The sequence below is a fragment of the Marmota marmota genome, unplaced genomic scaffold (genome assembly GCF_001458135.2).
Source record: "Marmota marmota marmota unplaced genomic scaffold, marMar, whole genome shotgun sequence".
Lineage (NCBI taxonomy): Eukaryota > Metazoa > Chordata > Mammalia > Rodentia > Sciuridae > Marmota > Marmota marmota.
In genome coordinates, this window is record NW_026000101.1 from 19,003,912 (window position 1) to 19,017,506 (window position 13,595).

Here is a 13,595-nt window from a genome sequence, read left to right on the forward strand (position 1 = left end):
CAAGTTCCTTTCTCTCTGAATCTGAGTAGGCACAGAAAAGCACTAGGATGTATCCCTGCCTAGGATGCTGCCTTTTCTAGATCTGTGGTATTAAGAGCCTGGGGTAACTGTGGGCCCCAGGGGCAGAGGTGGCTTTATGATAGGCCACCCCTCATGCATGTATATGGGCACAACATCATCTCTCTTATCCTATGAAAATTCTGATTCACTGCGAGTCTTGGCAGCAACCTCATTGCTGCTGTGTCTTTTGATGGAGGAGAGGCCAGGTCTTTCCCCAAGCCATCATGGTCTGGGGATATGCCTGTTAGTGACACACATGGGCCTGTCATCCAGGAAAGGCAGGGTGGTTGGACAAAAAAAAGATCTTCTAGAGACAGTTAGGACTTGGACATGGTGTGGAGGCATGGCTTTCTGTAGTTGGTCATCTGTCAGGGTTACCTTACCTACAGCAAAGATTTTCCTAGGGATTAGACCAAACTCTGGTACCTGTCCTAAAACATTCCCAGCACCCTCCTGTCCAAAGGCTGCTTGCAGGTACAGTACACATCCCCTGATGAGCCTCTGTATAGAGCCCCCAGGGAGGTATTTTCATCTTACCTTGCTCTGTGTCTCTCACATGAATCATACAACAGTTCCTAACTGGTCTCCCTGCCTTTATTTGGATTGAAGCACAAATCCCTCCTTGATATGGAATTATTCTTTAAGGCTCTCTATTACCTAAATAAAGATAAAGACTAAGTACCTTAGCAAGTGCCCAGCTTGCCTCCAACCCTATGATTTGGTCCACCTCTACCTTCAGGTATCATTCTGGCTTCACCCATTCTGATTTTCTTGTAGTTCCTTGAATGCTCTCTTTTCTTCAGAGCCTTTACAAATTTTCTCACCATGCAATGGACTTCTCTGCTCCTAGAACTGTCTTCTCCCTCCCACACCCACCCTGTGAGTTTGGTCTCATTCTGCAATGGCCTGTGCTCAGTTATTTGGGGATTTTAGATTATCCCCTGCCTTTTTTTCCTTGTCTTCTCCCTCTAAGAGCAACCAGTTGCCCTGGAAAGAAAGGATAACTATAAATCTTGTCTACCAATATAAGGTGAAAACCCACCTTTAAAATCTGGGGCTTTGCCAGGGGCAGTGGTGCACACCTGTAATCCCAGCAGCTCAGGAGGCTGAGGCAGGAGGATTGTGAGTTCAAAACCAACCTCAGCAACTTAGGGAGACCCTATCTCAAAATAAAATATAAAAAGGGCCTGGATTGGGGCTAGGATTGTGGCTCAGTGGTAGAGTGCTTGCCTAGCATGTGTGAGGCACTGGGTGGGTTGGATTCTCAGCACTGCATATGAGTAAACAAAATAAAATCCATTGACAATTTAAAAAAATTTTAAAAAACAGGTACGCTAGGGGCTGGGAATGTGGCTCAAGCAGTAGCGCGCTCGCCTGGCATGCGTGCAGCCCGGGTTCGATCCTCAGCACCACATACAAACAAAGATGTTGTGTCTGCCGAAAACTAAAAAAATTCTCTCTCTCTCTCTCTTTTTTTTTAAAAAAAGCAGGGGTGCTGGGGATGTTGCTTAGTGGTTAGGGTTCAATCCCTGGTACCTCCATCCCACCCCACCCCACCCCAAAAAATCTGGGCTTTAAAATGACACCTGCTCCCAGTGCTGGCTCCTTTTCACCAAGTATGAATTTCCATGCATTTCACAGATCTCTAAAGGTTCCTGACTTTCTTCTGCTGTTGAAGATTAATCATGTGAGCCACAGACTTATTAACTTAAGCCTTAATCCGTTTTTGAAACTCTCCATCAGAAAAACAGGATTTGGGGGAAGAATCTTGAAGCTGGTTAGGAAGGACATGAGTGAACACCAGAAAAGGTGGAGTCTCCACATTGGATCCTTGAGAGGCATTTTGAAAGGACTGATGGTTCAAGGTGGATGGTGTTGTGATAGTAGCTAACTTGTCACCATGTGTTGTCTCATTTAATACAATCCCCATGACATAAAATAAGAAACTAAGTCTTAGAGGTGTAATATGCCCAAAGTTACTTAGCTAATGTGAAGAAGCTGGTGTTCCTGGGATAAAAATGTGTGCATTTGTCACACTTTAATATTTGATGAGGCCTCACAATAGGTGCCTGATAAATGTGCACTTAAGTGAATGAAATAGCAGATGTAGAGAATGAATATGCCTGGTAAGGACAGGAGGGAATGAGGCTCGGGATCTTCCCACCCCTGGGGAAGATGAGGTGGGGCTTGCCAGGCTTGTCTTTCTTGTCATGAACAGTGAGTACTCAATGTTTCATTTTTTCTGGAATTCCACGAAAGAGGAAAACACTCTTTCCTCATCTACTCTTCTATAGATCTGGTGTTCCTAGGGGCCCAGGTAGAAAATAGTACCCACTAATGCACTATGTACTTCTTCTCTTCCTGGTTTATTCAGATGAGGCCATACTGAGAGGATTGGAGAAACAATGTGTAATTCAGGTTATTTTGGAAAATTGCCTGACCAGTTCTAAGCGTGGGCCAGATGCTGGGGTGCTCTTCTGAGTTGAAGGAGCAGTTAGGGCACTGATAGGGAAAAGGGGCAGAGGAAGGTCTTCTTGGGCTTCTCCAGGTCGCCATTGTTCATGGGACTTGGCCCCAGGGTGCTCTTTCATGGTTCCAAATTTTTAGTTCTGAAGAAGGAAAGTTTGCTTAGTTCAATCTCTATTAGGTATCTGATTAAAAAAAAAAAAAAAAAGCCGTCTTGGCCAGCAGGCCCTGTGGTACAGAGATGGCCATCAAGAGGCCCCTTGCACCAGTTTTGGGAGAGTGTACCAAGAGAAACAGGCATGGCATGAGCTGAGCAGCCAGCCTTGGAGTCTTTTCCACAGGTATAAAAAACTTTGTGGGAATACTTCCTGTTCACTTGTAAAAAAGTGGTCAGGGGAGCTTCATATTCAAAAAAAGTAAGCCTGGTTGAGGGGGGCAAGGGTGTTTATAGAACTGTCAAGATAATTGATATGCCATGAATTTAGGAACACTTACCTGATATGATATTCTTCTAGTGAATATTGGCAGTATGTTTTATAACAATAATTTCAATAACTCCATTGTTTTCATATGCAGTTTCTAAACATGAACTTCTTTTTGCCTCATAACCAGTACTGAATTAGCTGGGCCCTAAATTCCAAATTGACTCTTACCTGGTCAGGCAGTGTGCCTTGGGCGCAGCCTTCTCCTTTCACCACGAATGGTTGGAAAGCTTTGTCAGGAGCTGAAGAAAGGCGTTCTTATGTGTATCATGTTTTCTTAGTTCATTTACTATTCTCTTGGCTTCTTTTTCTGACTTCCTGGTATCTGTCTTTCTATGTTTGCTTCTGAGTTACCTGTCTGATGCTGAACAGCAGTGGGGCATGAGTGCACTCTGTGCACACACAGGCAGCATGTGGAGTACTGGTTTCCAAGTACTCTTTCCCATGTGTGGAGAGATTTTACACGTCGCACTTTTGAGATTACGTAATGACTTCAAGTCCTTGTGGGACATTTTCTTCCCAAAGGAGAGGACCCTTATTTGTTGATCCCAAAAGATAATGGGGAAAAGTAGTAAGTGAGGATTCCAAAGTGTTAGGCCATTGTTTCCTCATGGTGGTATTGTGAGGTCAGAATGACAGCACATGTATTGGAGGACTTTGTGAACTGCTAAGTATGAGGGATGATGGCTGCAGTGCTGGGACTGTCCCTACTAATCTGAGGCCATAAGAATTGGTACAAGCAGGACCGCCCCCTCTTTGGTTGGATCTTCCCTGAAAGGGTTGCCATTTGCCATTGTATGTTGAAATCCGTTCATCCATCCATCCATCTATCATTCATTCATTCATGTAGCCAACCAACAACTATTGATTGAGCTCTTATTATATGACAGTGGGACACATGTGAATAAAGAACATAAGATTCTACCCTTCTTTGAACTTACATTCCAGTGGGGGATACTGAAAATAAACAAGTCAATAAAATATGAATTACTCGTGTACCACTTGGTGCTCTGGACCCCAGTGACCTTCTCTCTCATACCTTCTGATTCTGTCATGGTGTATATCAGACTGCTTCCTATCCTACACTATGAGCACTGTGAGGGCAGAGGTTGAGTTAGGTTCACCATGTTTCTCAGGTGTTTACTTTAGTGACTGGTGGACACATTAAAGGCACATGATTGGTAATCAAACCTTAGTTAAAGAGGGTAGAAATGAAAAATTCCAACTGTCACCAATTTCCTGTTTATCTTTCTTTGAGTTAACCTATTTGTGGTATGATGTATGCAAAAAATATATAAATGATACATCTGTTTTACCTTTTGTTTTAGAGCTTCCTTATTTTTTAACAGCTCTATTCCATCATATGTTTGCACCATAACTTACTTAACCAGTTCCCTAGGGATGTTTGCAGTCTTCTGCGTTGCACACTGTGTATTTTTCAGGTATTTGCATACATGCAAGTCTTTCTGCATGGTAAACTCTACAAGTGGGATTGCTGAATGACAGGGTTGGCATTCAGGGTGGATTTCTGAAGTAAAGGCAGAAAAAAATGAGGTCCAAGAGTTGACTAATGACCACGTGTAGCAGACAAGTCACCTGTCCCTGTGAATGTTTTGCACACAGGTCTTATGGCCTCTGATATCAGTTTCTTTGTTTCTGCACCAGGCTGGAGATACCATGTTCAATCGCGCAAAGCTCCTCAATATTGGTTTTCAAGAAGCCCTGAAGGACTATGACTACAACTGCTTTGTGTTTAGTGATGTAGACCTCATTCCGATGGATGACCACAATGCCTACAGGTGTTTCCCACAGCCACGGCACATTTCAGTTGCAATGGACAAGTTTGGATTTAGGTAAGAGATATTCGCCAGAGTGTGCAGTAAACTCTTATATGTTGGCTAAGAAATACAGTTTCTCTAGGCTCTGAAGGAGTACGCTGTCTCTGAGAAATGACAGCTTTTTAGGCATAGAGTCAGTTATCATTTGAGAAGGAAAAAGCAATCCAGAAATGCCTATAATCTCTGTGTATGCAGATGAGAACAGTTTATTTATTTATTTATTTATTTTATTTTTTAATTTTTTAAATTGTAGATGGACAAATACCTTTATTTTATTGATTTATTTTTTATGTGGTGCTAAGAATCAAACCCAGTGCTTCACACATGTGAGACAAGCACTCTACCACTGAGCCACAATCCTAGCCCCAAGAACAGTTTTTTCAAAAAATATTTTTAGTTTAGTTTTTTAAATATTTTAGTAGATGTTCACAATACCTTTATTTTGTTTATTTAGGTTTTGTATGTGGTGCTGGGGATGGAACCCAGTGCCTTATGCGTGCTAGGCAAGCGCCCTACCACTGAGCCACAACCCTAGCCCCCACCCCACCCCCACCTGCACACCCCTCAGAAGAGTTTTTAATGTTTGGGATAACTCTTATCTTTAGGCCCCAAACAGTTGCTAGGTTTTCTTTTTTTGTTCTTCCCTGCCCCCACACAGTTTGGAAAGCAAATCGAAATAATCCCCTCATCACCACCACTGAATTTTTGAGGTTGGATGCCTCAGCAGAATTTCTTGGCACTTTAAGAAGGAACATGATTCTGTTTCCCAACAGTGCACATGCTTCTGCTTAAGCATGGAGCCCAAACTTTTCCACCAAAATGCCTCTACTGATGAGGCCAGTGATACCTGTCCCCAGGGGCAAGGGTATAATCCAAAGCATTTTGACATGCGAAATGTGACCTTGTAGTCCATTGTTCTATTTTAAAAGTAAATAAATATGCCTTTTATCACTCAATTTATTCATATTTGTATTAATATAAAATTCTTTTAAATCACCCATAAGTTGACTAACATAACCTGTCCCTTCTTTGCTTTAAGTAGACATGACGCCCCAGGAAGGTATGCTGCAGGGTACCCTGAATGTTAGGTACCCCTATTTTAGGCCAAAAACCAGTGGAAACTGGGCTGTGCAGGCAGCAGGTCCTTTGTGAAGATACAACTACTTTCTGTCAGATTCATTTTGTTCTCATCCTTTTTCCTACCCTCCCTGGCTTGGGGCCATTAAGGCTGGGGGTATATATAGGTCTGCCCCAGATCAAAGCTATTCAGGTGCTAAATATGCTGAAGGAAAGTAAATGGAATATCATTTTCTGACTCTGCTATAATCACTTCGGGTCCTCCCTTTGTCCCTCCCTTTCTGTGTATTTTCCTCTCTTTGAAATACACAGATTCATCCCCTGACACATCTTGTTCTTCCAGAATGGGGCCCAAGTGATCACCCAGTTCTTTTCCATAGCACCATGTTGGTTTACAGAGAACCAGTCAGGTTTGGGGGATGGAGCAGGTAGGTAAGAGAAATCAGCAAAGGCAGCAAAACTAAAGCTTATCAACTCTATGTATACTTCCACTGAGGTAACTAAGAATCCATTTTTGTAAAAACAGTGATTATCAAAACACCCTATTGGTCTGGACACCTCTGCTGTTGGACAGTAGTGTAAGGTATGCCAAAAGGTAGATGGATGACTTGGCCTCTAAGTGATGACACCTAATTACAAATAAATTACCTTCAACTTATTAAGAATCTTTGCTTGTGGATACTTGTGGTCAGAATTCCTGAATGTATTTGACAATCATAGTTATATCTTGAATTCACACTGTTCTATATGGTTTGGGTGACTTCCTTCAAAGTCTGAGCTGGAGTTTTTCTTAATTTATGTGATGGCTTTTAGTCCTCTTTGGAGTCTAGTAAGAATCTTAAGATTGAGAGCACAGACTGAACCATTTGGTAGACCCACAGGAAGGCCTTTGTATGGCCTTTGAGTCATGTCCTGATTCTTGATCTTTCTCATCAGTGCTTATTCTGTGTCCTTTGGGAGTCCAGTGTTCATAACCATTGAAATATTGAAATATAAAAAGGTAAGGAAGGATGAGAGCCCCGATGCCCTACTACTTGGAAATATAAAAGTAGATTTATTGTTATGCATTTTGCTAAGTTGTGATAAAGTAGAAATTTCAAAGAAAATTTTATTTGGGCAAATTTCCAGAAAAGGCGCCTCAGCTGTTAGGATTAGTGTTTAAGCAGTATGCCTTTAAAAGAGTGAACACTAGATTGGTAGATAGGAGCCTGTGGGAAGGGGCGCATGATAGAGTAGGCATAGGGAGACTTCAAAACAATCTCAGATTCAGGATTCCGAATAAGGACTTCTTGTAAGAGCAGGACACATAGAAAGCAGATTCCTGAGCCACAGTGGAAGAATTAGGCTTATGCCCACTCTTGTCACTGACTGGTTTCTAGATAACCACATAAACAGCACTATTATTAGAAAAAGGAAGATTTTGTGTTTTGATACCTGTGTCTTAGAATAATGTGAGCCCTGACGTAAAATCAAAACAGGGCAGAGGGGTTGGGGTTGTAGCTCAGTGGTAGAGCACTTGCCTAGCATGTGTGAGACCCTGGGTTCAATCCCCAGAACTGCAAAAAAAAAAGAAGAAGAAGAAGAAGAAAACCCTCACAAATCTCCTGTCAAAAAATAAAAAGTAATTTTTAAAGCATTAATTCAGCAAGCTTTCTTTCAGGAATGTCAAGGCTTACTAACCACATGGGTCCTCTGTTTTTTTTTTTTTTCTTCACAGCCTACCTTATGTTCAGTATTTTGGAGGTGTCTCTGCTCTAAGTAAACAACAGTTTTTGACCATCAATGGATTTCCTAATAATTACTGGGGCTGGGGAGGAGAAGATGATGACATCTTTAACAGGTAATAGTCACACCTTAGATCTCTTTCTCTCCTGTGAATCTTCACTTCCGGTTTTTGAACCTGTGCTTGGTTATTCTTCAAGGATTGACCCTCAGGTGGACTGTAGTCCCCAGTCAGCCGAGATGCTTAGATTTATGTTACTATAGATCCTATAGGTACTTATAGATCCTATAGGTACTTATCAGGATCTTTAGAAAAAAATGAGCCAAGATTTTTGGATTAGCCTTGGAAAATGTAAAATGAAAAACAGCATGTCATTGTGGTCTGCTTTCAATGGGAAACAATTTTCCTTGGGAAGAATCCTGATTTTCCTCACAGAATCTTTGCTGCTGCATCTTTATTTGGAATACTATTACCATAGAGAAGATAAAAGTAATCCGATGAACTTCTATAGACCCACCTGTCACATAGCTGTCATACCATGGCCAGTCCTGCCCCATGTACATCCCAGGGCTCTTTTAAACTAATAGACCTTTATCCTGCAGTTATTATTGCAAGTAAAAAAACATCTATCAGAGGCATTTAAAATTACACTCTGCTCAATCCTCCCTGATAAAGAGCCTTCAGTCTTGCCTATCAGCTCCTTCTGGGAGCCAGTCTGAACTTGTCACTGAGTTTGATATTAGAATATACCGAGGGGCTAGGGTTGTGGCTCAGCGGTAGAGCTCTCGCCTCGCATGTGCGAGACCCTGGGTTCGATCCTCAGCACCACATAAAAAAATAAACAAGTGAAATAAAGGTGTTGTGTCCAACTATAACTAAAAAAAAAAGAAAAAAGAATATATCGAGGTACAGCTAGCTTTCTTGAATTGGAATACATTTATTTGATTTCACAGATGTTGTCTGTCAAAGCAACACCCACATCATTCAAGGTTTCCATTGTGTGAAAACTTGACATAGACCCAAGTTTTCACACAATAGCCTTGACGAGAACTCCAGTTTTAGAGTTTGAAGACTGGCTCCTAAGCATGCACATATTGAGCATCTATTGCACAGCATTGTGCCAGGCAGGCCTAGGGAAGCAGACACCAAAGACCTGCACACAGGGTCCAGACAAAAACAAACCTGCTTCCACAGAGCCACACCTGGGCAGTCACTCTGGACTGCTATGGTAGTATACTGGGCTGACAGGACACCACAGCTGAAAGGTCAGGATGATTGGGGGCAGAGAGAACATAAAATACTGCTACTCTAAGCTGGTAGGACTAGAAGGATCTCAGTGTGTGAAGCAGCTAAATTACAGACCTTCTTGCTATGTCCCTAGGATCCACACTTAGAAGAAAGCAGGGCTAGAATGCTGTTAGTCATCCAGGATCAGCCAGTCCTGATTCTAACCTTGGTACTGTACTGTTAAGGCTTCAATTTTTGGTCCTCATTCTTTTCCCCTGGACCAACTCAAGATTCTTCCACCCTGTTCTGGTTGCCTCTAGTCATGTTCTCTGCTCTTCTATTCTTTTAAAATATGCACCAGAGAGGTTTCACCACAGTCAAAACCATTTGGGGAATGCTGCACATTGTAACGTTTAGGCAGTGGTACTGTTCCTTGGTATGCTCTGAGGCCTCCATGATTTAGCCTTTGCCCCCCCCCTTTTTTTTTTCAGTCTCACCACCTGTCACTTCCTAGCCCTTACTCTTTCCAGTAGTCTCTGGAAGCTTTTCTTGTTCACTGAGGGCAAATCTTAGGTCTATACTTGCTCTCAGCTCTGTGCCTTGCCAGTGCTGTCCTGGCTGCCCAAACCGCTCTGGCCGACACACACCTCTTCATCCTCACAACTTGGCTCTGCTGCCTCACTTGGTTATTTCTTCCTCTGTACCCCTTGACCCTACATTCCCCTTCTCACTTCTGGCCTGTCACCAAAGGCCTCAGGTTCTAAGTATCCACACTGAAATTCTGTGAGGGCAGATACCCTCAATGTTGGTATATGCTAGGCAGCCCCACACACTGTAGAACCAGTTGTGAAAGAACAAGGAGTAGGATTGAATTTAAACTAGTGTCTTGCTGGACTGGGTCTTGTCGTGATGCTGGGGTTTGGGCTGAGTGAGAATAGCAAGCAGAGCTGACAGATGGGGCAACAGTCTCACAGCTGGGACTATCAGACCCAAGCCTTATGGCTCCTCTGTCTTAATGACTTGTCCCTTTGCTCTTTGCAGATTAGTTTTTAGAGGCATGTCTATATCTCGCCCAAATGCTGTGATCGGGAGGTGTCGCATGATCCGCCACTCGAGAGACAAGAAAAATGAACCCAACCCTCAGAGGTGCGTTCTGTATTCATTTCAATTCTGTCTTCTCCCCACTTTAGGATGGGACAGGCTGCAGGACTTATGCTCTGGAGAGGGTTGTATGCCTGCAGGGAAATAGAGGCATTCAGTCTGGGCAGGGTCAAGTGGGAAAGAGGGTATGGAGGAAAAGTACAGATGAAAATAGTTTTTTTCTTAAGATTTCTGTTTTGATACCTTCTCCTTTCTTTCCTTGTAGGTTTGACCGAATTGCACACACAAGGGATACAATGCGCTTTGATGGTTTGAACTCACTTACCTACCATGTGTTGGACGTACAGAGATACCCATTGTATACGAAAATCACAGTGGACATCGGTACACCAAGCTAGCATCTTGGTACAAATTAAGGACGTGAAAATGGCCAGAGACCTCTGCTGTTTCTCGGCCAGTCTGCTGGGCTGGTCCCTCTCATTTGTACAATCTGAGTGATAGGTCCCCTCACTCATCATTCAGATGCCTTTCCAGATGACCAGGACAAGTGGAATATTTTGCCCCCAACTTGGCTCGGCATATGACTTCTTAGCTGTACAAGGTGTTTGTCAGTGTAGACTGTCAGCATTTGGGTGCTTCTTGACATTTTCACAGTGACACCCCAAAGAGTCAGAACTGTGCACAGTTCAGAATTTGTAGACTGTGTGGCTTGTTCCCACTGATAAAATGGCTAAATTGTGAAATGGGTAAGAATTTTTGCTTTAAATTGTGGTGAATTACATGAATTACTTCATGAAAAATTAGAAACTGCTGCTGAAATTGGATTGATATATTTTTGAACAATGTTTTAACAGAAAACACAAAATTTCAACCAGTTTCATGTTATCCACCCCATTTCTTTTCAGTGGTATGCAACTATTACAATCACTGTGTGTGTGTGTGTGTGTGTGTGTGTGTGTGTGTGTGTGTCTTAGCAAAAGAATTTTTAAACTTGAGCCTTGAACCTTTTGTCCTGCTAATGTGTGAATTCCAAGGTAACTTTAGCCATCAGAGCGAAACCTTGGGTGTTCTCACTTACAGTGGCCTATCTCCAGATTGTCTGGTTTCTGAATGTAAAGATTTTTTTTTTAAGCAGCTTGTATTTTAAAGAAAGAAAAAAAATTGAGTTCTAATTATGATCTAGCATGATTTTGTGTTGATCCAAATTTGCATAGCTGTTTAGTGTTAAGTCATGACAATTTATTTTTCTGGGGATGCTATGTAAACTTGAATTTCCTATGTATTTTTATTGTGGTATTTTAAATATAGGGAGGAAATTGAGCATTTTGGGGGGTGGGATTGGGCGGGGATTATATATGCTGTTATGGCCTCAAATGGGCCTCTGATTTAGCTGGCAGGCCAGGTTTTATGAAGAGCAAAATCACCTTCAGTCTCTTGCTGAGGGCTACACCTCCCAGTCAGCATTATCCTGCCAGACCTCTAGTGCAAAGACCTGGGAGTCAGCCTCTGCCTACCTGACAGAACTCCTTACCCCACCCACCCTCCCCAGGTGGGCTGGGCGGAGGGAACCTCAGCCTCCTCCGACAGACCCCTCAGGGCCCTAGGCTGTGGGACTGTAAAAAACTGCAGTCAGGTTGTTTACCATCCCTTAGCTCCACCCCAGCTGGAGGGACCTTCTGTTCTGGCAGGGCGGCCTCTGAGAGCCTCTGCCACCACACTCCCTGTCCCACCCTGCATTACTGGTTCTCCTCCTCCTTCCCCTGCCTCTCTTACACTGCCCTTCTTTCCTTCCTCTCCCATTTCATTCCTTGCCTCTTGCCTGCTCCCCAAAACTTGCCTGTGGCACTCAGGGTCAAACAGACTATTCATTCTCCAGAATGACTGTGCCTTTTAATTAGAAATTTAGAAAGTTCATCTGAACCCACACCTTGTCTCCTCCTGAGAACTCTGGTGCCTAAAGCCTCCTATCCCCCCTCAGGGTTTTAGCAGGTGCTCCCACCCCCATGAGGTTAATCCACAGGGGAGTCTTTCAGGAATGCAGGCCTCTGCTGGGGGGATGTGTAGTCACCTGGGTAAGACGGCAAGAGGCACTTCCTACCATAGAGGCCTTTGCCAGGTCCAGCTTGGGCTGAGGTCCTAAGGTTTAGTTGCCAGGGTTGAGCCCTTTGTTAGTGGCAGCCAGGACCTCAAGCATTGCCCTCCTGGATACCTGCCCTGAGTTTGGAGGCTGAGCTATGCTTGGCCCTATCCTACCTGTGCCTTTATCGTTTTTAGCATCTCAGATGCTAACTTTTTTTTTTTTCCCAGACACCTTTGTATGTGTTAGAACTTACCTTCCTCTGCAGAAGCACCTGGGCTATGCAAAAAGTATTCCTTGTCATTCCCCATGCCTTAATAAGGAAATTATTAAAACTGAGACTGATTGTACTGAGAGTTTTTTGGGAAATGCAGAGAGGTCTTTTCTGTTTCCAGAACCTGACTCTTCCAAAGTGCCTTAAGAAAAAGGAGACAAATGCTCTGAGTGGCTACTTCTTTGTTACTTCCTTCACTCTTGAACAAAATTCCACCTCCCCCCCTCTTCTTTTCTTCCTGTTACATTTTCATCCATATCAAGTATGTGTTTCATTCTCAGAAACAATGGAAAATTTGCTTCTCTTGTCTCCCCCACCACACACACACACATGCTGACCGTCCAGTGCTCTGAGCCTCATCCCTTCTCCCTCCAGACTAAAGGCATTACCAGAGGCATAGTTAGGCCTCGATGTTTGCCTTGCATGGTGTCCTTTGTTCTCCCCTGAGACTCCAGGGCTGAGGGTTCTGGAGAATTTCCTTCACCTGGGAGTTACCACCATGAGTTGTCATGCTGTGCCTTTCTTTAAGTCTGTAAATCCTGTGGCTAGTGATCCTGTGTCAAATGGCCTTTAGGGATGATCAGAGGGCAGAAGTGTCACAGGAGAGTAAAGGAAATGCTGTGCTTGCCTTCAGCCTGGGCAGGGTCTCTGTTACCCCTGGGGCTGGGTATGGGCTGTCCTACACAGCCAGGATGACAGTTTTCATATTCTAAAGACCTGTTGTGCTGTGTACTTTGCTTTTCCATGTATGCAAATGCTTCTATTTACCACTGGGAGAGGCTGTATCTGATTTTGGTGTTCCGAACAAACAACTGTATTTTTGCCTTTGAAATCCAATAATATAACATGAATAAATGACCCTATCTTTGTAATTATGGTGGTTTCTCTTCTGATTTAAGGGGTTTGGGTTCTTCCTGAGCTGGGGCTGCCTACTGGGAGAATCTGAAGAAAGCAGACATATGCCTTGCCCGCGTCTGCCTTGCGCACTGGTATCATGGTAGCAGGGCAGAGTTGGGGTATACACACCTCCCTGAAATCAGAAGTTTTCCCATTTGAGCTTCATTTTCTTATCTGGAAATGGGACTAATAATATTGAGACTTTTTAAAACTTAGAAGATGATATATCTAAACCAATGACTGACACCTACCTCATAGGTACTCACTTTATAGAATCTAGTAGTATCCATTTCAAAACAGAATTTCCCCTAGCAGTTCTCTGGTCACATTCTCCTTTTTTTCAGCAAAGGCCAGGAAAGTTCAGATGTAGATC

General features: G+C 43.2%; 1 protein-coding gene across 2 annotated transcripts in view; it reads left to right on the plus strand.

Annotated features, from left to right (window-relative positions):
- The window catches only part of B4galt1 (beta-1,4-galactosyltransferase 1), a 29,252-nt gene extending 16,055 nt beyond the window's left edge, over positions 1–13,197 (plus strand). For both annotated transcript variants that reach the window (XM_048783513.1, XM_015492454.2), the window contains exons 3-6: positions 4,674–4,861; positions 7,641–7,763; positions 9,915–10,019; positions 10,240–13,197. In XM_048783513.1, the coding sequence (XP_048639470.1) occupies positions 4,674–4,861; positions 7,641–7,763; positions 9,915–10,019; positions 10,240–10,372 (549 nt within the window). In that variant the 3' untranslated portion in view covers positions 10,373–13,197. The remainder of the gene's footprint in view (positions 1–4,673; positions 4,862–7,640; positions 7,764–9,914; positions 10,020–10,239) is intronic.
- Positions 13,198–13,595: the final 398 nt, after the last annotated feature.